General features: G+C 43.7%; 2 protein-coding genes across 2 annotated transcripts in view; both read left to right on the top strand.

Moving 5' to 3' along the window:
* Window positions 1–7,506, top strand: part of srp19 (signal recognition particle 19) — a 37,171-nt gene extending 29,665 nt beyond the window's left edge. The window contains exon 5 of the mRNA XM_061729778.1: window positions 7,090–7,506. Coding sequence (XP_061585762.1) covers window positions 7,090–7,220 — 131 coding nt within the window. The 3' untranslated portion in view covers window positions 7,221–7,506. The remainder of the gene's footprint in view (window positions 1–7,089) is intronic.
* A 9,112-nt stretch (window positions 7,507–16,618) lies between these two features.
* Window positions 16,619–24,713, top strand: part of LOC133451345 (serine/threonine-protein phosphatase 2A catalytic subunit alpha isoform) — a 17,641-nt gene continuing 9,546 nt past the window's right edge. Inside the window, exons 1-3 of the mRNA XM_061730317.1 lie at window positions 16,619–17,020; window positions 21,869–21,907; window positions 22,036–22,206. Coding sequence (XP_061586301.1) covers window positions 16,919–17,020; window positions 21,869–21,907; window positions 22,036–22,206 — 312 coding nt within the window. The 5' untranslated portion in view covers window positions 16,619–16,918. The remainder of the gene's footprint in view (window positions 17,021–21,868; window positions 21,908–22,035; window positions 22,207–24,713) is intronic.

Here is a 24,713-nt window from a genome sequence, read left to right as displayed (position 1 = left end):
TTTGCGTGCGATTTTTCGTGCGTTTTTGCGTGCGTTCGTGTGTTTTTGCGTGCGTTTCGCGTGCGTTTTTTCGTGCGTTTTTTGCGTGCGTCTTTTCGTGCGTTTTTGCGTGCGTTCGTACGAAAAAACGTACGAAAGTACGTTTTTTCGGATGTTTTTTCGTGCGTTTTTGCATTTTTTTCATGCGTTTTTTCGTACGATTTTTCGTGCGTTTTTGCGTGTGTTCGTGCGTTTTTGCGTGCGTGCATTTTTGCGTGCGTTTTTTTCGTGCGTTTTTCGTGCGTTTTTGCGTTTTTTCGTGCGTTTTTTCGTGCGTTTTTGTGTACGTTCGTGTGTGCGTTTTTGCGTGCGTTTTGCGTGCGTTTTTGCGTGCGTTTTTTCGTGCGTTTTTGCGTGCGTTTTTGCGTGCGTTTTGGCGTGCGTTTTTGCGTGCGTTTTTTCGTGCGTTTTTGCGTGCGTTTTTGCGTTTTTTCGTGCGTTTTTTCGTGCGTTTTTGCGTGCGTTCGTGCGTTTTTGCGTGCGTCTTTTCGGGCGTTTTTGCGTGCGTTTTTGCGTGCGTTCGTGCGTTTTTGCGTGCGTTCGTGCGTTTTTGCGTGCGTTTTTTCGGGCGTTCGTGCGTTTTTGCATGCGTTTTTGCGTGCGTTTTTTCGTGCGTTTTTGCGTTTTCGTGCGTTTTCGTGCGTTTTTATGTGCGTTCGTTTTGCGTGCGTTTTTTCGTACGTTTTTGCGTGCGTTTTTTCTTTTTTTTTCGTTTTTTCTTGCGTTTTTGCATTTTTCGTACGATTTTTCGTACGATTTTTCGTACGTATTTTCGTACGATTTTTCCTCTTTTTTTAAATTAAAATGTCCACTTTTTTTCCTCAAAATTTCAACTTTTTTCCTCATATCAACCAGGTAACCATGGTTACCAGGTCCCCCCAGATAACCAGGTCCCCCCAGATAACCAGGTCCCCCCAGATAACCAGGTCCCCCCCCCAGATAACCAGGTCCCCCCAGATAACCAGGTCCCCCCAGATAACCAGGTCCCCCCCCCCAGATAACCAGGTCCCCCCCCCAGATAACCAGGTCCCCCCCCAGATAACCAGGTCCCCCCAGATAACCAGGTCCCCCCCCCCAGATAACCAGGTCCCCCCAGATAACCAGGTCCCCCCAGATAACCAGGTCCCCCCAGATAACCAGGTCCCCCCCAGATTTCGTGCATTTTTGCGTGCGTTTCGCGTGCGTTTTTGCGTGCGTTTTTGCGTGCGTTCGTGCATTTTTGCGTGCGTTTCGCGTGCGTTTTTGCGTGCGTTTTTGCGTGCGTTCGTGCGTTTTTGCATGCGTTTTTGCGTGCGTTTTTTCGTGCGTTTTTGCGTTTTCGTGCGTTTTCGTGCGTTTTTATGTGCGTTCGTTTTGCGTGCGTTTTTTCGTACGTTTTTGCGTGCATTTTTTCGTGCGTTTTTTCGTGCGTTTTTTCTTTTTTTTTCGTTTTTTCTTGCGTTTTTGCATTTTTCGTACGATTTTTCGTACGATTTTTCGTACGTATTTTCGTACGATTTTTCAAAATGTGCGTTTTTGCGTGCGTTCGTGCGTTTTTGCGTGCGTTTTTTCGTGCGTTTTTTCGTGCTTTTTTCTTCTGTTTTTGCGTTTTTTCGTGCGTTCTTGCGTTTTTGGTACGATTTTTCGTACGTATTTTCGTACGATTTTTCCTCTTTTTTTAAATTAAAATTTCCACTTTTTTTCCTCAAAATTTCAACTTTTTTCCTCATATCAACCAGGTAACCATGGTTACCAGGTCCCCCCAGATAACCAGGTCCCCCCAGATAACCAGGTCCCCCCCCCAGATAACCAGGTCCCCCCAGATAACCAGGTCCCCCCAGATAACCAGGTCCCCCCCCCCAGATAACCAGGTCCCCCCCCCAGATAACCAGGTCCCCCCCCAGATAACCAGGTCCCCCCAGATAACCAGGTCCCCCCAGATAACCAGGTCCCCCCCAGATTTCGTGCGTTTTGCGTGCGTTTTTGCGTGCGTTCGTGCATTTTTGCGTGCGTTTCGCGTGCGTTTTTGCGTGCATTTTTGCGTGCGTTTCGCGTGCGTTTTTGCGTGCGTTTTTGCGTGCGTTCGTGCGTTTTTGCGTGCGTTTTTGCGTGCGTTTTTGCGTGCGTTCGTGCGTTTTTGCGTTTTTTTCGTACGATTTTTCGTGCGTTCTTGCGTGCGTGCGTGCGTTTTTGCGTGCGTTCATTTTGCGTGCGTTTTTCCGTACGTTTTTGCATTTTTTCGTGCGTTTTTGCATGCGTTTTTGCGTGCGTTCGTGCGTGCGTTTTTGCGTGCGTTCGTTTTGCGTGCGTTTTGCGTGCGTTTTTGCGTGCGTTCGTTTTGCGTGCGTTTTTGCGTGCGTTTTTGCATGCGTTTTTGCGTGCGTTCGTGCGTGCGTTTTTGCGTGCGTTCGTGCGTGCGTTTTTGCGTGCGTTCGTGCGTGCGTTTTTGCGTGCGTGCATTTTTGCGTGCGTTTTTGCGTGCGTTCGTGCGTTTTTGCGTGCGTTTTTTCGTGCGTTTTTTCGTGCTTTTTTCTTCTGTTTTTGCGTTTTTTCGTGCGTTCTTGCGTTTTTGGTACGATTTTTCGTACGTATTTTCGTACGATTTTTCCTCTTTTTTTAAATTAAAATTTCCACTTTTTTTCCTCAAAATTTCAACTTTTTTCCTCATATCAACCAGGTAACCATGGTTACCAGGTCCCCCCAGATAACCAGGTCCCCCCAGATAACCAGGTCCCCCCCCCAGATAACCAGGTCCCCCCAGATAACCAGGTCCCCCCAGATAACCAGGTCCCCCCCCCCAGATAACCAGGTCCCCCCCCCAGATAACCAGGTCCCCCCCCAGATAACCAGGTCCCCCCAGATAACCAGGTCCCCCCAGATAACCAGGTCCCCCCCAGATTTCGTGCGTTTTGCGTGCGTTTTTGCGTGCGTTCGTGCATTTTTGCGTGCATTTCGCGTGCGTTTTTGCGTGCGTTTTTGCGTGCGTTCGTGCATTTTTGCGTGCGTTTCGCGTGCGTTTTTGCGTGCATTTTTGCGTGCGTTTCGCGTGCGTTTTTGCGTGCGTTTTTGCGTGCGTTCGTGCGTTTTTGCGTGCGTTTTTGCGTGCGTTTTTGCGTGCGTTCGTGCGTTTTTGCGTTTTTTTCGTACGATTTTTCGTGCGTTCTTGCGTGCGTGCGTGCGTTTTTGCGTGCGTTCATTTTGCGTGCGTTTTTCCGTACGTTTTTGCATTTTTTCGTGCGTTTTTGCATGCGTTTTTGCGTGCGTTCGTGCGTGCGTTTTTGCGTGCGTTCGTTTTGCGTGCGTTTTGCGTGCGTTTTTGCGTGCGTTCGTTTTGCGTGCGTTTTTGCGTGCGTTTTTGCATGCGTTTTTGCGTGCGTTCGTGCGTGCGTTTTTGCGTGCGTTCGTGCGTGCGTTTTTGCGTGCGTTCGTGCGTGCGTTTTTGCGTGCGTGCATTTTTGCGTGCGTTTTTGCGTGCGTTCGTGCGTTTTTGCGTGCGTTTTTTCGTGCGTTTTTTCGTGCTTTTTTCTTCTGTTTTTGCGTTTTTTCGTGCGTTCTTGCGTTTTTGGTACGATTTTTCGTACGTATTTTCGTACGATTTTTCCTCTTTTTTTAAATTAAAATTTCCACTTTTTTTCCTCAAAATTTCAACTTTTTTCCTCATATCAACCAGGTAACCATGGTTACCAGGTCCCCCCAGATAACCAGGTCCCCCCAGATAACCAGGTCCCCCCAGATAACCAGGTCCCCCCCCCAGATAACCAGGTCCCCCCAGATAACCAGGTCCCCCCAGATAACCAGGTCCCCCCCCCCAGATAACCAGGCCCCCCCCCCCAGATAACCAGGTCCCCCCCCAGATAACCAGGTCCCCCCAGATAACCAGGTCCCCCCAGATAACCAGGTCCCCCCCAGATTTCGTGCGTTTTGCGTGCGTTTTTGCGTGCGTTCGTGCGTTTTTGCGTGCGTTTTTGCGTGCGTTTTTGCGTGCGTTCGTGCGTTTTTGCGTTTTTTTCGTACGATTTTTCGTGCGTTCTTGCGTGCGTGCGTGCGTTTTTGCGTGCGTTCATTTTGCGTGCGTTTTTCCGTACGTTTTTGCATTTTTTCGTGCGTTTTTGCATGCGTTTTTGCGTGCGTTCGTGCGTGCGTTTTTGCGTGCGTTCGTTTTGCGTGCGTTTTGCGTGCGTTTTTGCGTGCGTTCGTTTTGCGTGCGTTTTTGCGTGCGTTTTTGCATGCGTTTTTGCGTGCGTTCGTGCGTGCGTTTTTGCGTGCGTTCGTGCGTGCGTTTTTGCGTGCGTTCGTGCGTGCGTTTTTGCGTGCGTGCATTTTTGCGTGCGTTTTTGCGTGCGTTCGTGCGTTTTTGCGTGCGTTTTTTCGTGCGTTTTTTCGTGCTTTTTTCTTCTGTTTTTGCGTTTTTTCGTGCGTTCTTGCGTTTTTGGTACGATTTTTCGTACGTATTTTCGTACGATTTTTCCTCTTTTTTTAAATTAAAATTTCCACTTTTTTTCCTCAAAATTTCAACTTTTTTCCTCATATCAACCAGGTAACCATGGTTACCAGGTCCCCCCAGATAACCAGGTCCCCCCAGATAACCAGGTCCCCCCCCCAGATAACCAGGTCCCCCCAGATAACCAGGTCCCCCCAGATAACCAGGTCCCCCCAGATAACCAGGTCCCCCCCCCCAGATAACCAGGTCCCCCCCCCAGATAACCAGGTCCCCCCCCAGATAACCAGGTCCCCCCAGATAACCAGGTCCCCCCCCCCAGATAACCAGGTCCCCCCAGATAACCAGGTCCCCCCAGATAACCAGGTCCCCCCCAGATTTCGTGCGTTTTGCGTGCGTTTTTGCGTGCGTTCGTGCATTTTTGCGTGCGTTTCGCGTGCGTTTTTGCGTGCGTTTTTGCGTGCGTTTTTGCGTGCGTTCGTGCATTTTTGCGTGCGTTTCGCGTGCGTTTTTGCGTGCGTTTTTGCGTGCGTTCGTGCGTTTTTGCGTGCGTTTTTGCGTGCGTTTTTGCGTGCGTTCGTGCGTTTTTGCGTTTTTTTCGTACGATTTTTCGTGCGTTCTTGCGTGCGTGCGTGCGTTTTTGCGTGCGTTCATTTTGCGTGCGTTTTTCCGTACGTTTTTGCATTTTTTCGTGCGTTTTTGCATGCGTTTTTGCGTGCGTTCGTGCGTGCGTTTTTGCGTGCGTTCGTTTTGCGTGCGTTTTGCGTGCGTTTTTGCGTGCGTTCGTTTTGCGTGCGTTTTTGCGTGCGTTTTTGCATGCGTTTTTGCGTGCGTTCGTGCGTGCGTTTTTGCGTGCGTTCGTGCGTGCGTTTTTGCGTGCGTTCGTGCGTGCGTTTTTGCGTGCGTGCATTTTTGCGTGCGTTTTTGCGTGCGTTCGTGCGTTTTTGCGTGCGTTTTTTCGTGCGTTTTTTCGTGCTTTTTTCTTCTGTTTTTGCGTTTTTTCGTGCGTTCTTGCGTTTTTGGTACGATTTTTCGTGCGATTTTTCGGCCGTTTTTTCGTACGTATTTTCGTACGATTTTTTTTTCCTCAAGATTTCAACTTTTTTCCTCATATCAACCAGGTAACCATGGTTACCAGGTCCCCCCCCCAGATAACCAGGTCCCCCCCCCCAGATAACCAGGTCCCCCCCCCCAGATAACCAGGTCCCCCCCCCAGATAACCAGGTCCCCCCAGATAACCAGGTCCCCCCCCCAGATAACCAGGTCCCCCCAGATAACCAGGTCCCCCCCCAGATAACCAGGAGGGGGAGGGGATGACGCTGTTCAGTAGTTGAAAAGGAGGCGGCGCGTGTTTAGCAATTCTTTAATTCTTTCATTCTTTCATTCTTTCATTCTTTCATTCTTTCATTCTTCAAAACATCTACAGGAAGAACTCATTTTTGGTCCGACGAGGAGACGCGTTTTCTGCTACGGCAGATAAAGGAGTTAAACATTAGGAACGCGGTTGAGTCACCTCCCATGATGCACCGGGGCAATGACGCCAATATTAATATAATATATGAATTAATGTATAGTATTACATATATTATTAAAGTATTAATATGATATAATTACATAATATAATTATATAATATATATTAATTAATGTATATTATTACATGTATAGTATTACATATATTATTAATGTATTAATATAATATAATTACATAATATAATTATATAATATATATTAATTAATGTATATTATTACATGTATAGTATTACATATATTATTAATAATAATAATAATAAATAACTTTATTTATCCGTTAGGAACTTCATTTGTGGAAAAGCATCAGCATCAGTGCGTGTACAGATAACATATGCAACAGGACAGTACAGAAACAAACCAAACAATCAATATAAAGCAACATACATTGGGCAATCACAAATACTGCTGCACTTAGATGCTGTAAAACCATAGCATAGATAAAATACGAGAGAAAGAGAGATAAAAAATATAAGTCCCCCGTTAAGTGCGTGATAAATACAATGATTTTATATTAATGTATTAATATAATATAATTACATAATATATATTAATATAAAACATCCATGAATGCACGGACACGGCTGTGACGTCTGCCGTGACGTCACGCCCAGAAAGAGACTTTTCTTTGACTTTTCTGGCCGTTATAAAACATTTTTGACGGATATAAAGTCCATGACTTAAAAATATAGAATACAAAGATTAGTAATGTGCGGTGATTCCAGCTGGAGGTTCCTGTGAACAGTTTTAGAGGACGATCTTTTACTATGGAGGTCTATGGGAAAAAAGGGATTTTCTGTTGCAGTACCGCGGCTGGACACTGGGGGAAACCAGCGCTGCTGAGTGGAGACTGGGGGGCTGGTGCTGATTCTCTGGTTTTGGTTCTGTTTCAGGGAAACTAGTGATGGCCTACGTGGCAGAGATGATTCCTCTGGTTTATCTGGTTCCTCTGGTTCTCTGTTCTGGTTCCTGATTCTCTGGTTCTGTTCTTGTTTCCAGGGAAACTAGTGATGGCCTACGTGGCAGAGATGATTCCTCTGGTTTATCTGGTTCCTCTGGTTCTCTGTTCTGGTTCCTGATTCTCTGGTTCTGTTCTTGTTTCCAGGGAAACTAGTGATGGCCTACGTGGCAGAGATGATTCCCAAACTGAAGACCAGAACCCAGAAGAGCGGAGGAGGAGAGAGCAGCTCCCAGCAGGGGGAGGGAGGGAAGAAGAGCAAGAAGAAGAAGAAGTAGAAGAGGAGGAGAAGGAGAAGAAGGGCATTGTTGGACCGTTTGGAAGGTTCCGGATCTTCACCAGGACTGAGACGATCAGGAGCTGCTGCTCCACGCCGGCTCTACTTCCTGTTTACCTTCCTGCTTCCTCCCTACTTCCTGTTTCCTCCCTGTTTCCTCCCTACTTCCTGTTTCCTCCCTACTTCCTGTTTCCTCCCTACTTCCTGTTTCCTCCCTACTTCCTGTTTCCTCCCCACTTCCTGTTTCCTCCCCGTCTCCTTCATTAAAGCGTCCGTCTGTCACCGTGTCCGTGTTTCTGTGGTTTCTTCTCTGGAACAACCGGGAGGTTTCAGCTCCGTTTCTGGACCTGGACCAGGACCAGGACCAGGACCAGGTCTCCATTTCCACGGAAACGCTGGTGTTTTCCTGCGTTTTGTTCGTTCGTTTACACGAAAAAGAAGCTCAAAGTCTCCAAAAACCATCATTTCTGAAAACTCCGTCCAAAGTGTAGATTTTTCAAACCTCCGTCTTCACGTTTGCTTGTAAACGGAGAGAAACGGACATTTATTCTTCAGAACGTCACATTATTTCTACAGAAACGTCACCAGCGTCATGAGTGACACCTGTGGTTACAATTAGTTTGTAACCGTCAATATTTTCTTGTATTTTACCTGTTTTATATTCTAACGTCACACTTAAAAGTAACTCCACTTCTCTGTCACTCCAAACCAAAGACTCTGGTTCATCTTGGAAGTAACTGGAAGTTACTCGTGTCATTTGTTGATGTTTTTTTCCAGGATTCTGATTGGCTAGCATGACTTTATCTTCTCGTTACACTGCCCCCTGTAGGTTTGGCTGCTCATAGCACCTTAACAGATATTTATGCAGGTTCCTGGAAATGATGGGATTTTTATAAACGTAGAGGGGGAAATATCTGTTTTTGAGAAAAAAGTCAAAATTTTGATAAAAAAGTCGAAATTTTGAGAAAAAAGTCAAAATTTTGATAAAAAAGTCGAGAAAAAAAGTTGAAATTTTGATAGTCAAAATTTTGAGAAAAAAGTCAAAATTTTTAGAAAAAAGTCGAGAAAAAAGTCAAAATTTTGATAAAAAAGTCGAGAAAAAAAAGTTGAAATTTTGATAAAGTAAAAATTTTGAGAAAAAAGTCAAAATTTTGAGAAAAAAAGTTGAAATTTTGAGAAAAAAGTCGAAATTTTGAGAAAAGTCGAGAAAAAAGTCAAAATTTTGAGAAAAAAGTTGAGAAAAAAGTCAAAATTTTGAGAAAAAAAGTTGAAATTTTGATAAAAAAAAGTTGAGAAAAAAGTCAAAATTTTGAGAAAAAAGTTGAGAAAAAAGTCAAAATTTTGAGAAAAAAGTTGAGAAAAAAGTCAAAATATTGAGAAAGAATGTCGAGAAAAAAGAAAAAATGACACTCTTCTCGTTACACTGCCCCCTGTAGGTTTGGCTGCTCATAGCACCTTAACAGTATTTATGCAGGTTCCTGGAAATGATGGGGTTTTTATAAACGTAGAGGGGGAGATATCTGTTTTTGAGAAAAAAGTCAAAATTTTGAGAAAAAAAGTTGAAATTTTGATAAAAAAGTCGAAATTTTGAGAAAAAAGTCGAGAAAAAGGTCAAAATTGTGAGAAAAAAGTCGAGAAAAAAAGTTGAAATTTTGATTAAAAAGTCGAAATTTTGGTCGAATCCTGGACCAGAACCGTTAGGACCCGCGTCGCCTCCCGTCCCTGGAAATATGGAATTGTTACGAAATTGGGAATTAAAAGTTCCGTATTGAACCAAATACAGAACCCAACTTTTTCTGTATTTCACATGATCAACTGACTAACAATAAAGAACAGGATTCATTAAAGTTATTGTTATTTACTGATGTCACTTCATTTGTTTCAGTAAATTCAACTAAAGCTGAAACAAATGTATTAAATATCTTATTTCCCACTACATTCATGAGATATTTCAAACCTTTATTTGTTATAATTTGGTGATTATGACTCAGTTTATGAAAAGCCCAAATAAAAAATCTCAAAAAATGTGAATATTTTATCAAATCAATAAAACAATTCAATCATCAAAATTATAACAAATAAAGGTTTAACATATCTGGTTTTGTAATGAGACTACAGTATGTAATATATTAGTTTCACCTTTAAGTTGAATTATTGAAATAAATACCACCATATTCTAATGTTCCTCCGTCCATCATGGATGTTACACAGAAAATACTTATTAACTAATAATTAACATCATTATTCGCTGTTATCCGCTCAAAACAACTAAAGGAAGAAATATAACTGGGATTTAAGGGTTTGTTTTGGTAAAAACTGATGAAACTACGACATCTGTCCCGGAGAGTTTAGTTCTGACACGAGGAAAAGTTTTATCTACTTGTTGTATTATCAGCTCGTCTTTATATGTTTATTCTTCGTAAATATTTAATTTGATCAAAAACATGGAGGTTCAGTCGCCCCTCGGTCGCCCCCTGGTGGCCGTTTATAAATAACTTTATAATCAAACAAAGATCAAACTTTATCAAAATGCTTGAAGGAACAAATGCATTTGAGAGAAAACAAGGAAAAGAAAAGAAATAAAATGAAAAGGAAAATAAGGAAAGGGGCTAAGGTTTAAAGAATTATATTCAAAATATAATACAAAATTCACAAATGTTCAAAAGTTGTGTTATTGCGTTTCTTTTTGTCATGAGTTTAAGGGCTTTAGAAAAGTGAAGGAATTCGTTATGAAAACACAAAATCCAGGTTTTTATTTTCATAAACTTGGATTTGTGGAATTTACCCAGAATTCTTATTTTATTAATCAGAAAGTTCATTGGTTATTGTTGTCCATTTAAAGTCCAAAAATAAAATCTTTTGGTGAGAAATCCTGCAGAACAAACACCAGTCATGTTTATCCTGCCAAAGATTATTACAATATAAGCATTCAAAACATAAATGATCCCTGGTTTCTAGGGATGTAACAATATATCGTGCCACGAAATTTGGCGATACAAAAACGTCACGATACGTGTCGTGGAGGTGACAACCTGTATCTGATATTGGGTTATTAATATTAATCTATTGTGTTGACTAGAAACGGCCGCGCCTCGACCCGCGGACCAAAATCTTCCTCCGCTCAGAAGAAACTAGTCCCGTTTTGGTCCCGATCACGGGAATCTGGCAGGTTTAAGCTCTGAACTTTTACTGTTAGAGTTAAGCCTTACCTTATTAAATTAAACTTTTACTGATGTAAGGCTGGTGTAGAGTTAAACCTTATTAAATTAAACCTTTACTGATGTAAGGCTGGTGTAGAGTTAAACCTTATTAAATTAAACCTTTACTGATGTAAGGCTGGTGTAGAGTTAAACCTTATTAAATTACTTTACTGATGTAAGGCTGGTGTAGAGTTAAACCTTATTAAATTACTTTACTGATGTAAGGCTGGTGTAGAGTTAAACCTTATTAAATTACTTTACTGATGTAAGGCTGGTGTAGAGTTAAACCTTATTAAATTACTTTACTGATGTAAGGCTGGTGTAGAGTTAAACCTTATTAAATTACTTTACTGATGTAAGGCTGGTGTAGAGTTAAACCTTATTAAATTACTTTACTGATGTAAGGCTGGTGTAGAGTTAAACCTTATTAAATTACTTTACTGATGTAAGGCTGGTGTAGAGTTAAACCTTATTAAATTAAACCTTTACTGATGTAAGGCTGGTGTAGAGTTAAACCTTATTAAATTACTTTACTGATGTAAGGCTGGTGTAGAGTTAAACCTTATTAAATTACTTTACTGATGTAAGGCTGGTGTAGAGTTAAACCTTATTAAATTAAATTAAACCTTTTACTGATGTAAGGCTGGTGTAGAGTTAAACCTTATTAAATTACTTTACTGATGTAAGGCTGGTGTAGAGTTAAACCTTATTAAATTAAACCTTTTACTGATGTAAGGCTGGTGTAGAGTTAAACCTTATTAAATTAAACCTTTTACTGATGTAAGGCTGGTGTAGAGTTAAACCTTATTAAATTAAACCTTTACTGATGTAAGGCTGGTGTAGAGTTAAACCTTATTAAATTAAACCTTTACTGATGTAAGGCTGGTGTAGAGTTAAACCTTATTAAATTAAACCTTTACTGATGTAAGGCTGGTGTAGAGTTAAGCCTTATTAAATTACTTTACTGATGTAAGGCTGGTGTAGAGTTAAACCTTATTAAATTAAACCTTTACTGATGTAAGGCTGGTGTAGAGTTAAGCCTTATTAAATTACTTTACTGATGTAAGGCTGGTGTAGAGTTAAACCTTATTAAATTACTTTACTGATGTAAGGCTGGTGTAGAGTTAAACCTTATTAAATTAAACCTTTACTGATGTAAGGCTGGTGTAGAGTTAAACCTTATTAAATTACTTTACTGATGTAAGGCTGGTGTAGAGTTAAACCTTATTAAATTAAACCTTTACTGATGTAAGGCTGGTGTAGAGTTAAACCTTATTAAATTAAACCTTTACTGATGTAAGGCTGGTGTAGAGTTAAACCTTATTAAATTAAACCTTTACTGATGTAAGGCTGGTGTAGAGTGAAACCTTATTAAATTACTTTACTGATGTAAGGCTGGTGTAGAGTTAAACCTTATTAAATTAAATTAAACCTTTACTGATGTAAGGCTGGTGTAGAGTTAAACCTTATTAAATTAAACTTTTACTGATGTAAGGCTGGTGTAGAGTTAAACCTTATTAAATTACTTTACTGATGTAAGGCTGGTGTAGAGTTAAACCTTATTAAATTACTTTAGTGATGTAAGGCTGGTGTAGAGTTAAACCTTATTAAATTAAACTTTTACTGATGTAAGGCTGGTGTAGAGTTAAACCTTATTAAATTACTTTAGTGATGTAAGGCTGGTGTAGAGTTAAACCTTATTAAATTAAACCTTTACTGATATAAGGCTGGTGTAGAGTTAAACCTTATTAAATTAAACCTTTACTGATGTAAGGCTGGTGTAGAGTTAAACCTTATTAAATTAAACCTTTACTGATGTAAGGCTGGTGTAGAGTTAAACCTTATTAAATTAAACCTTTACTGATGTAAGGCTGGTGTAGAGTTAAACCTTATTAAATTACTTTAGTGATGTAAGGCTGGTGTAGAGTTAAACCTTATTAAATTAAATTAAACCTTTACTGATGTAATGCTGGTGTAGAGTTAAACCTTATTAAATTAAACTTTTACTGATGTAAGGCTGGTGTAGAGTTAAACCTTATTAAATTACTTTAGTGATGTAAGGCTGGTGTAGAGTTAAACCTTATTAAATTAAACTTTTACTGATGTAAGGCTGGTGTAGAGTTAAACCTTATTAAATTACTTTACTGATGTAAGGCTGGTGTAGAGTTAAACCTTATTAAATTACTTTAGTGATGTAAGGCTGGTGTAGAGTTAAACCTTATTAAATTAAACCTTTACTGATGTAAGGCTGGTGTAGAGTTAAACCTTATTAAATTAAACCTTTACTGATGTAAGGCTGGTGTAGAGTTAAACCTTATTAAATTAAACCTTTACTGATGTAAGGCTGGTGTAGAGTTAAACCTTATTAAATTACTTTAGTGATGTAAGGCTGGTGTAGAGTTAAACCTTATTAAATTAAACTTTTAGCTCATGGTTGTGGCCCCCAAGTCACTGCTCCGGAAGGTTGGAGATCTGCTCATCCGGGTGGACGGCTGCACCATCACGCCATCCTCCGAGGTCCGTAATCTGGGCGTCATCTTGGACTCCACCCTCTCCTTCCAGTCACATATCAAGTCGGTCACCAAATCTGCATTCTACCACCTCAGAAACATCGCACGTCTCCGTCCCTCACTCTCTGACTCTGTGGCAGAAACACTCATCCATGTTTTCATCACCTCCCGACTGGATTATTGTAATGGAGTCCTGTCTGGGGTTCCAAGTAAAACCCTGGACAGGCTCCAGTATGTGCAGAATTCAGCTGCCAGGGTTCTCACCCACACCAAGCCCTGGCAGCACATCACCCCCACCCTCATCCACCTCCACTGGCTACCTGTTAAGTTCCGCATTCGGTACAAACTCCTCCTACTCACCTACAAATCCCTTCACACTCTGGCCCCCCAGTACCTGTCCGACCTCCTTCATCACCACACTCCCTCCCGGAACCTGCGGTCTTCAGACGCTGGTCTGCTCTCCATCCCCCGGACCAGACTGAAGACGTTTGGGGACAGAGCCTTCAGTGTTGCTGCCCCCACCCTTTGGAACTCTCTCCCCGCTGTAATCCGTGACTCCCCTTCTCTGGACAGTTTTAAAACACATCTCAAAACCCACCTTTTCACCCTGGCTTTTCCCCATTAGTGCCCCCCCCCCCCTGTTGTTTTGTCCCGATGGTGTTTTGTTTTGTTTTTTCTTCCTTGGTTTTCCTTTTTCAAGGCATCCCTTGAAAAGGCCTATGATCTGTTAAGCGACCTTGGGTTCTTTGAAAGGCGCTATATAAATGCAAGTTATTATTATTATTATTATTTTACTGATGTAAGGCTGGTGTAGAGTTAAACCTTATTAAATTACTTTACTGATGTAAGGCTGGTGTAGAGTTAAACCTTATTAAATTAAACTTTTACTGATGTAAGGCTGGTGTAGAGTTAAACCTTATTAAATTAAACCTTTACTGATGTAAGGCTGGTGTAGAGTTAAACCTTATTAAATTACTTTACTGATGTAAGGCTGGTGTAGAGTTAAACCTTATTAAATTAAACCTTTTTGGGGTGGTGAGTAGGATAAACACGGGGGGAACTTCTGCTGAGTTCCAGTGTACTTTAATGTCCCTCAACAGTGTAGGATTTTAGAACATCAACACAGCACCTAGTGCCGTACTGTGGCGTATCACTCCGCCCAATCTAAAACAGACTAATCACTACAGATAAACTAGTCCCTGATTTACATCAGAATATAAAGAATAGATTTATAAAATAATGAAATAACCTTCTTAACAAAAATAAATCTCCTCTTACACTTATAAGGTGAGCATGAATCAATCTTTTTATGATGTAAAATTGTATGTAATTATTTACTTTTATTTATTTATTTAATTTTAGTTGTTAAATTTCTGGAAAAGAAAAAAGTCAAATCATTCATGAGAGAAACTATTCAGTTACTTATGAAACTGAAGATCATAATACAAACCTGACATTTACTTTTAGTTCAGTTTGTGGAAAATGGTTGGCCTGGCTTTCTCTTTAAAACTTAAACAGTTATAAAGCTTTACAAACTGTAACAATAGGGCAAACTCACAGCATTATTTTGTATTTTGTGTCTTTCAAATAAAAGACCATTTTTTCCAGTCATATGTTCCTCATTCAAGGTTGTTAAAAAATACTGCTATAATATCGTATCGTACCGTAAGGTGAGATTAGTGTATCGTTACACCCCTACTGGTTTCACATTCATCACAAAATACACACTTATTAGTTTCAATACCAACAAATGGCTGGACGGGTTTACACCATTTAAGGTTTTAAAGAGTTCTTTTGCTTTGGGAGTAATTGGAAATGTTAAGTATTTTGTTCGTAACATGGTGATTATATTTATGTTTGGGGTAAAACTGTAAGATTTAATTTCTGTAGGACACCGAGGGGGATGAGATGAAATTAAATGTATTTCTTATTCATTTGTTTGGAATTTTAACCTCGTAAAGTCACAGCCACCAACCAAAAGTTGTGGAAAATGAGGGTTGATAAGAGTAGGATTTAGTTAAAACACCTTTTATCTTTTATCAAATTCAAACCAGATTTGGTGACGGCTTTGGTGATAGATTTAAATTAAATGTATTACGGTTGCAGCAAAAGGTCATATTTAAGGCAAAAGTTCTAATAACAAACCGCCCCGCCCGCTCCTACGTCACGCCGCCTGCAGTTCCCCCCTCGGCCGCTGGGCGTCGCTGCGCCGCGCATGCGCTGTGCTGGAGTCCCCGGTGGTCCCTGTCACCATAGATGTTTATTTCTTTTCAATTTGGTGTTGGAATCTATCTATATTTGTATTTTGCCTTTGTTCTTAATCTTTCATTGTATTTCAAGATTTAAATTAAATAAAAAAAACTGCTGGCGTCGCTGCGCCGCGCATGCGCCGTGCTGAAATCCCCGGATGTCCTGTCTTGTCCTTTTTAAAAAAATGTATTTTCAATTTGGTTTTGGAATCTATCTGTATTTTGCCTTTGATCTTAATCTTTCGTTGTTTTTCAAGATTTAAATAAATAAAAAAATAAATAAAGAAACCGCTGGCGTCGCTGCGCCCGCCGCGCATGCGTCGTGCTGCAGTCCCCGGATGTCCCCGCTGCTAGCTCTCTTAGCTTTCTTTGCTCGCAAATGATTTATATGAAACCATGTCAAAGTTTATTTCTCTTTAAGTTACAATCTTCTGTTTTATAAATAAAAACACAAGAAAAACTGCTTAAGCACTTTTGTCGAAATTCCAACCCCTATGATTATTTTATTTTTATTTTATTATTTTTTTTTTACTTTTTTTATCCTGTTTTCTTGTCCGGTTACCAATTATAAATACTTTTGTTAAGATGTTTACAATGTATCTACAGGTAGAAGAAACATATATAGGTTACGTATCTGCTTATGTGTTGTGAGCTTGTAATGTTTCAGATGTTTCCTCAAAGGAATTTAGTAAATTAAAATGTTAAATAAAGTTAAAAAAAACTCTCTTAGCTCGCGGCTAGCCGCGCATGCGCCGTGCTGCTAGCCCTCCTAGCTCCCCGCTAGCCTCTTCTTAAATTCAAAAGAGATATTTGTGTTGACTGTTCGTTGTGTGAAATGTCCCCTGAAAAACTGGTACACCTGTTTGTCCCTACACTAACACATTCTGGAAAGATGTTTCCCGATTTATTATAGATCAAATTGACTCTGACTTCACTCTGTATTGGAAAGATGTATTGTTTGGTTTCATCAGTAATGAAAGAAACAAATCTAGAGAATCTTTTGTAATCAATTTAACAATTATTCTTGCAAAGTTTCATATTCATAAATCCAAATTCAGTCATTCAAAACCCCCTTTTTTAATTTTTGAGAATGAAACCAAACAATACTTGAGTTCCATCTCTGACTCTAATAACAAAAACTGTTAATTTATGCTCTCTCTTTAATGTGTTTGTTTAAAAATCCCCCTGGCTCCTGTGTTGTTGTACTTTTATGTATTAATGACTGTTTTGTATGTCTGTTTATGTTTTTTGTAATATGAGAACTATTCAATAAAGCTTGTTAAAAAAAAAAAAAAAAAATTGCTCTCCGCTAGCCGCGCATGCGCCGTGCTGCTAGCCTCTTAGCCCCGCTAGCCGCGCATGCGCCGTACCGCTAGCCCCTTAGCTCCCCGCGCATGCGCCGTGCCGCTAGCCTCTTAGCCCCGCTAGCCGCGCATGCGCCGTGCCGCTAGCCCCTTAGCTCCCCGCTAGCGTGTTCTGGTCGCGGATCTTCGTTCCCGGAACTCCCGGATCCCCCGGCGTCGACCAGCGCCCCGAACCCGCGCAGAACCCGCGCAGAGCCGCCGGTCCCGGGACGAGCGGCCGGAGCTGCAGCTGCTGGTGTCGGTGTGGAGCAGTTAGAGCCGGTTGGAGCCGGTTAGAGCCGGTTGGAGCTCCGCTAGCCCCGTTAGCAGTTAGCTCCGTTAGCTCCGTTAGCAGCTAGTGCTAGTTCTGGTTAAGTTCTAGTTTCTAGTACCAGTGATGGAGGACAAGTCCTTCACCAAGGAGCTGGACCAGTGGGTCGAGCAGCTGCACGACTGCAGGCAGCTGGCCGAGACCCAAGTTAGGACGCTCTGCGAGAAGGTGAGAACCTGGACCCGAACCTGGGGGGGGGGGCTAGGACCCGGGAGAGGCTAGGACCTGGGGGGGGGCTAGGACCCGGGAGAGGCTAGGACCTGGGGGGGGGCTAGGACCCTGGAGAGGCTAGGACCTGGGGGGGGGCTAGGACCCTGGAGAGGCTAGGACCTGGGGGGGGAGGGGGGGGCTAGGACCTGGAGGACCTGGGGGGGGTTAGAACCCGGGGGGGGGGTAGGACCAGGGGGAGACTAAAGAGACCTGGGAGTGGTGAAACCTGGGGACCTGTGGGGGGTGGACTCAAGGTGAGGACCGGGGGACCTGGGATTTTATATATATATATATATATATATATATATATATATATATATATATATATATATATGAAATTAAAATTGTATTTATATATAAACATAACATAAATAAACAAATATTATTTTATATATATAAATAATATTTAAAATGTGTGTGTATATGTATGTATAATAGGGGTGGGTATTGGGAAGGACCTCACGATACGATACGCATCATGATACTTGAGCCACGATACGATACACATTGCGATATCCCAATTATGCGATATCCCTATATATCGCGATATTCTACATAGTTCACCGAAAAACTTAAAAATGCATTACACATCTTAAAGTCCAAGTTGTATATATGTACATCAGATGATAGTGATAATTCATTGGACAGACTGAGTCAAAACAATGTAATTCAAACTTTCCATTTTAATTATGCAACATATTTGCATGAAAAAACACACTGAAACACATAAAAAGTGCCGTGTGTGCATTATTCTTAGATACAAAATACAGTACAGCTACTTGCCCCTGACTTAAAATAAACAAAAATTTAACAAAAATAAAATGCAGTGTCTCACCCACACTGAAATCACAACATACAGTACAGCTAGGGGTGGGCAAAAATATTGATACGGCAATATATCGCGATACATACGTTGAATATCGATATCGTATCGGGAGACTATGTATGGCGATATATTGTCGTATCAATATTTTTGCCCACCCCTAATGTGTGTGTGTGTGTGTGTGTGTGTGTGTATATATATATATATATATATATATATATATATATATATATATATATATATATATATATATATGAAGAGGGGGAGGGGATTTGGTTTTTAGCATTTTATGCTAATGTAACCTCAAGGCAGTATAGAAAGTAATGAAATATAGACAATTTATGCAATTATAACTTAAAACTTTAATGTTTTCATACCTTTAAACATATTTAAAGGCAAAAACATGGCAGTTATTCTGGTGTCCAGCAGAACATTCCTTTTTAGGGCATAAACAAAAAAATACCAAAAGTTGTAATGATAAAAAAAAGAAGATTTTTAGACATTTGAATAGATTTTTTAGGAATTAATATGAATCGGTTTTAGAATGGGGAAAATGGATGTTTTCAGCACAGGCCTGGTCAGAACCAGCAGTCAGCAGTTTTCTCTACTAACATGTTGGTTGAGCATCAGCCACTGCTTCCTCTTCCACACCAACTACAGGGCTTGGTCGCCAAGGTGCATTCTGGGACACGGCGGCCATGTTGGCAGCGTTGTGAGTGTAAACAAACAGCAGCGTAGTAGCACCAAGTGAACAGACGGAACGCAAAAAAAACATGTTAAAATGCCGGAAAGGAACTTGAATTTAACGGGAAGCCAGGGGCTGGTATTTGGAGAAAATAATGATTATTAAGGGTTTGGATATGAAATCCCTACTAAAGAGTGGAGCTCCGACGAAGATTTACTGCTGCAGTTCTGCACAACACACGTCTTCGGCTAGTTTGTTAGTGAGTGTTTGGCAGTTGCTTTGGTAAATGTTTGACTCGCCATGTGTTTCAATAAATGAGTATAATAGTACAACATACAGTACATGTTTTGTATTATTTGTAAACTAGCATCTGAAACAATGTCTCTGAGGTTCTGTAATATTCATGATTTAATCTGAATACACAGTTTAGAAAATAATTAGTGATGCACCGAAATGAACATTTGTGGCCGAAACCGAAAATAATAATAAACACTTGGCCGAATACCGAACATGGTTCTAAAGCAGTTTTTCATTTATTTTGCCAATTTTTTCACCATTGCATAAATCAAATACATTTGATTTAGGCTTTTCAAAGAAAAAAATATTTTACAAAATTACAAGGTAGGAAACATTTGTTGAACATAAAAAAATGACATTTTTTAATTTCCAGCATTCTGTTGTTTTGGTTCCACCTCCTGGTGAATGTTGGTAAAATTCTTATGTGGTTACTTTTTGGTTGGCCAACGATTTATGTTTGTGGTGCAACCGTTACGGAGCGGCCAGTCTATTTCCTTATTTTACAACGCCGTTATTAATTGTTCGGTTTTTCCCACTTATTCCACCGAACACCCAAAGTGTTTTTTTACCATTTTCGGCCGAACAATTTCGGTTACTGAACAATCGGTGCATCACTAAAAATAATCATACTATTTATATAAACTCTTTTCACTATTGTTTAGCATGTTGATATCGTGAGAGAGATGAATGTAGTATACTTCATAAGCTAATCAATCTGGGAATACTTTATATATGTATATATATGTGTATATATTAGGGCTGAACGATTTTTGAAAATAATCTAATTGCGATTTTTTTCCTCAATATTGCGATTGTGATTTAATATGCGATTATTTTTTCAAGGTCCTGTTCTCATGTATTTTTCAACTACACAAGCAATAAATCAGTCTGTTTTAGAATAAACAATGCCAGATTTATTTAAAGCACAGATTACAACAATAAAGAAAACAAATCTGTGTCTTTACCTCTTTAACACGTCTACACACGTCTGTACACATCTGTAGTTATGGGTCGTTCTTTCTGAACCCAATCACACGACACCAAACCGGGTTAAACTTTAGCCAAAACAAGGCGTAGTTTAATAGAAAAACACAGAAAAACTCCCACAGGGAACAAAAAACCTTCCTCACAGAGAACTCAGAACTTCTTCACAAATAACTCAAAAATCACAGAGAGAAAAAAAACACCAGCAAACAAACCAACAAAGCTCAGAGTTAAAAAAAACCAACCAGCAATGAACAACTGGCAGCCCCGATGTTTAACCTGTCCTCCTGAAGCCTGATTTATGGTTCCGCGTTAAATCGACGGCGTACCCTACGTCGTAGGGTGCGTGTCGCCGCGTTCCCTACGTCGTAGGGTGTGTGTCGCCGCGTACCCTACGCCGTAGGGTGTGTGTCGCCGCGTTCCCTACACCGTAGGGTGTGTGTCGCCGCGTACCCTACACCGTAGGGTGTGTGTCGCCGCGTGCCCTACGCCGTAGGGTGTGTGTCGTCGCGTACCCTACGCCGTAGGGTGTGTGTCGTCGCGTACCCTACACCGTAGGGTGTGTGTCGCCGCGGTCCCTACGCCGTAGGGTGTGTGTCGCCGCGTTCCCTACACCGTAGGGTGTGTGTCGCCACGCACCCTACGCCGTAGGGTGTGTGTCGCCACGCACCCTACGCCGTAGGGTGTGTGTCGCCGCGTTCCCTACGCCGTAGGGTGTGTGTCGCCGCGTTCCCTACGCCGTAGGGTGTGTGTCGCCGCGTTCCCTACGCCGTAGGGTGTGTGTCACCGCGTACCCTACGTCGTAGGGTGTGTGTCGCCGCGTACCCTACGCCGTAGGGTGTGTGTCGCCGCGTACCCTACGCCGTAGGGTGTGTGTCGCCGCGTACCCTACGCCGTAGGGTGTGTGTCGCCGCGTACCCTACGCCGTAGGGTGTGTGTCGCCGCGTACCCTACGCCGTAGGGTGTGTGTCGCCGCGTACCCTACGTCGTAGGGTGCGTGTCGCCGCGTACCCTACGTCGTAGGGTGTGTGTCGCCGCGTACCCTACGTCGTAGGGTGCGTGTCGCCGCGTTCCCTACGTCGTAGGGTGTGTGTCGCCGCGTACCCTACGCCGTAGGGTGTGTGTCGCCGCGTTCCCTACACCGTAGGGTGTGTGTCGCCGCGTACCCTACGCCGTAGGGTGTGTGTCGCCGCGTGCCCTACGCCGTAGGGTGTGTGTCGTCGCGTACCCTACGCCGTAGGGTGTGTGTCGTCGCGTACCCTACACCGTAGGGTGTGTGTCGCCGCGTTCCCTACGCCGTAGGGTGTGTGTCGCCGCGTTCCCTACACCGTAGGGTGTGTGTCGCCACGCACCCTACGCCGTAGGGTGTGTGTCGCCACGCACCCTACGCCGTAGGGTGTGTGTCGCCGCGTTCCCTACGCCGTAGGGTGTGTGTCGCCGCGTTCCCTACGCCGTAGGGTGTGTGTCGCCGCGTTCCCTACGCCGTAGGGTGTGTGTCACCGCGTACCCTACGTCGTAGGGTGTGTGTCGCCGCGTACCCTACGCCGTAGGGTGTGTGTCGCCGCGTACCCTACGCCGTAGGGTGTGTGTCGCCGCGTACCCTACGCCGTAGGGTGTGTGTCGCCGCGTACCCTACGCCGTAGGGTGTGTGTCGCCGCGTACCCTACGCCGTAGGGTGTGTGTCGCCGCGTACCCTACGTCGTAGGGTGTGTGTCGCCGCGTACCCTACGTCGTAGGGTGTGTGTCGCCGCGTACCCTACGTCGTAGGGTGTGTGTCGCCGCGTTCCCTACGCCGTAGGGTGCGTGTCGCCGCGTACCCTACGCCGTAGGCTCTGCGTTGGTGTAACGTGGAACCATAAATCAGCCTTGATGAGCTGCAGGTTCAGGCTTCACAGCGACTCCACTGTCGCCGTCGTCAGGGAGATGGTTCTGATCCGTCTCCATGGAGACGGTCAGGGAGGTGGTTCTGATTCTGGTTCTGATCCGGTTCTGTCTAAACCTGTTGTTTGTTCTGCAGGCCAAGGAGATCCTGACCAAGGAGTCCAATGTCCAGGAGGTGAGTAGCTGACCCCGCCCCCTGGGGCTCTAACCCCGCCCGTCATACCTCTGACCATGCCCCCCGGGTCTCTGGCCCCGCCCCTAACCCTGTGGCCCCTCCCCCTAACCCTGTGGCCCCTCCCCCAGGTGCGGTGTCCGGTGACGGTGTGCGGGGACGTGCACGGCCAGTTCCACGACCTGATGGAGCTTTTTAAGATCGGAGGAAAAAGCCCGGACACCAACTACCTGTTCATGGGAGACTACGTGGACCGGGGCTACTACTCCGTGGAGACGGTCACGCTGCTGGTCACGCTCAAGGTGAGGGGGCGGGGCCTGGGGAGGGAGGGGGAGGGGCTACTACTCCGTGGAGACGGTCACGCTGCTGGTCACGCTCAAGGTGAGGGGGCGGGGCCTGTGAGGGGGCGGGGCCTGGGGAGGGGGCGGGGCTACTACTCCGTGGAGACGGTCACGCTGCTGGTCACGCTCAAGGTGAGGGGGCGGGGCCTGGGGAGGGGGAGGGGCTACTACTCCGTGGAGACGGTCACGCTGCTGGTCACGCTCAAGGTGAGGGGGCGGGGCCTGGGGAGGGGGAGGGGCTACTACTCCGTGGAGACGGTCACGCTGCTGGTCACGCTCAAGGTGAGGGGGCGGGGCCTGGGGAGGGGGAGGGGCTACTACTCCGTGGAGACGGTCACGCTGCTGGTCACGCTCAAGGTGAGGGGGCGGGGCCTGGGGAGGGGGCGGGGCTACTACTCCGTGGAGACCATAGACATAGATAAAGGCTAGATGACTCAAGGCGGAGTCTCCAGCGTCGTTCACCGGCGGCCATCTTGCCACAGGAGAACTCGCTCAGAATAACATTGTGTTCAATGGAGCATGTACCGCTTAAACAACCTTAACTTTCTCAATTCTCAAGGGGGCTGATAAGAGGGGGGGCCGAGGAAGGCGTTGAGTTGAGGGAGGTGTGGTTATCAGTAAGTGTGTGTGAGCGGTAAGTCCGTGAACTTCTCTCAGAGCTGCTCTCAGCCAATGTCCTTGATGTTATCAGACGGCTCGGTCAGTTCTGAAACAGGTCCACAGATGTTCCTGAGAGGGGAGGGCTAGTGGGGGCAGAGTCACCTTGTTTACATTCCACCAGGGAGATTGTGACCAGAGCGATCGGCCAAACCGCCCTGTCAAGGCCAGATTATAGAATCAACAATTATATTAAAGAACAGGCAGACTCAGTAATTTTCCGTCTGCCTTCAGTCTCTGGTTCATCAATGGCGACTCCAATCAGACGAATTTGTGATCAATTCCCGCCAAGCCGAGTACCCAACTTCTCCAAGGTCTTCTCCATCTTACCAATGAGCTCAAAGACGCCGCCAGCCTGAGATTCTGTTCAAGAATCACATCCAGTTTACGGCTTTGCTCCCCCAACGTTAAAAGGAACCCTGGCTATTAAGACTTGTAGTCCCTAATTAGCCACAATTGTTCTCTTATACTAAAATATGTTGTTAGAAACATAAAATAATCTAATTGCTTTAAAAATCTACAATGTTTATCACATATTTTGACCTGCGGGAGGCGCCATGTTTTACCTGCGCAATGCATTCTGGGGGCGATGACGTAGAGCGGTGGCTCTGGGAAGATAAGCCGCGTTAGTTTAACTGGGACAGGTATCTAAAACATAGATGAGCAGCATCTCCCGGCCGTGGAGGCTGACGAGGGAGCCCATACGACGTCTCAGTTCAGGCAAACTGGATCAAAGTTCTGTGATGCACGGGAGATCTGCAAAAATGATCAATGGCGTGCGCATCTTACCAGTGCATTAGGCTACGGCGTAGACGGCGTAGCCGTGGCTCTACAGCCTGCAGCGCTCCGCTCTCCGCTCTCGCCGGGATGGAGACGCGGGTGGGAGGATGCACGTTTGGGTGGGCATAGCCCACCCCTGCCCCCCCTAAAACCGGCTTCGGTGCTGGGTGATGACAGACCGCAGGCTGAGGGGACTGGCCCGGGACTTTGACGAAGCGGGAGGCGCAGACTTCGCGTCAAATAGGCAAGAACATCTTTATTTAATTTAATGACGGCAGATCTGGCTGGGGTTTTTATTGTAGCATCGGCTATCTGCTAGTTGAAACGTGTGGTCTGTTAGTCTATCTGAGTTTTATGGTGTTTTTATAGTTCATGCTGTATGGGGCGGCACTTTTTTTTTTTTTTTTAACTTTTTTGTAGGTGCGCCGTCACCTTAATGTTTATCTGTGTTTTGATCTGTGTTTCTGGTGCGCCGTCACCTGTTTAGCTGTGTTTTCATCTGTTTCTGGGTGTCAGAACAGTGTACGGGGGCTAGCAGGAGCCACCGTCTGACTTCACTACCCAGAATGTAAACAACAATGGCGACCTACGAGTTAAATTATATTTTCAAATTTTATAAAAACAAAGACATCAACAAGGTTTTTTATATCACATTGTTATAATTGATACCAACATTTATCTTTTAAGACCTACATGTCTTAATAGCCAGGGTTCCTTTTAAAGTCTGAGTGTTGATCACCTTGCTTGATCCTTCAGCCACGTCCGGCAGCTCTGAAAGAACCAGAACAGCTGTCGACCACTTACGCGTTTGTCGGTACACCAGGAATCCCCCTCCTCCGATTAGCAGAAATCCTGCTATCATAAATCCAATTATGAAGCATCTTCAACGTCCTCGACAGACAGAATCACCAAACACAACGGTTTCCAATGTTTCCAGGAATCCATTGTGTATCCAGCACTAATGTCCCATGGGGGCAGGAGGGCTCCCTTACCCCCTGACTTCTGGTTGTGCTGAGAGACCAGTTAATCAA

The sequence above is a fragment of the Cololabis saira genome, chromosome 9, assembly GCF_033807715.1.
Source record: "Cololabis saira isolate AMF1-May2022 chromosome 9, fColSai1.1, whole genome shotgun sequence".
Taxonomy (NCBI): domain Eukaryota; kingdom Metazoa; phylum Chordata; class Actinopteri; order Beloniformes; family Belonidae; genus Cololabis; species Cololabis saira.
Note: the sequence above shows the minus strand (reverse complement) of the source record. Positions and strands in the feature narration are given on the sequence as shown.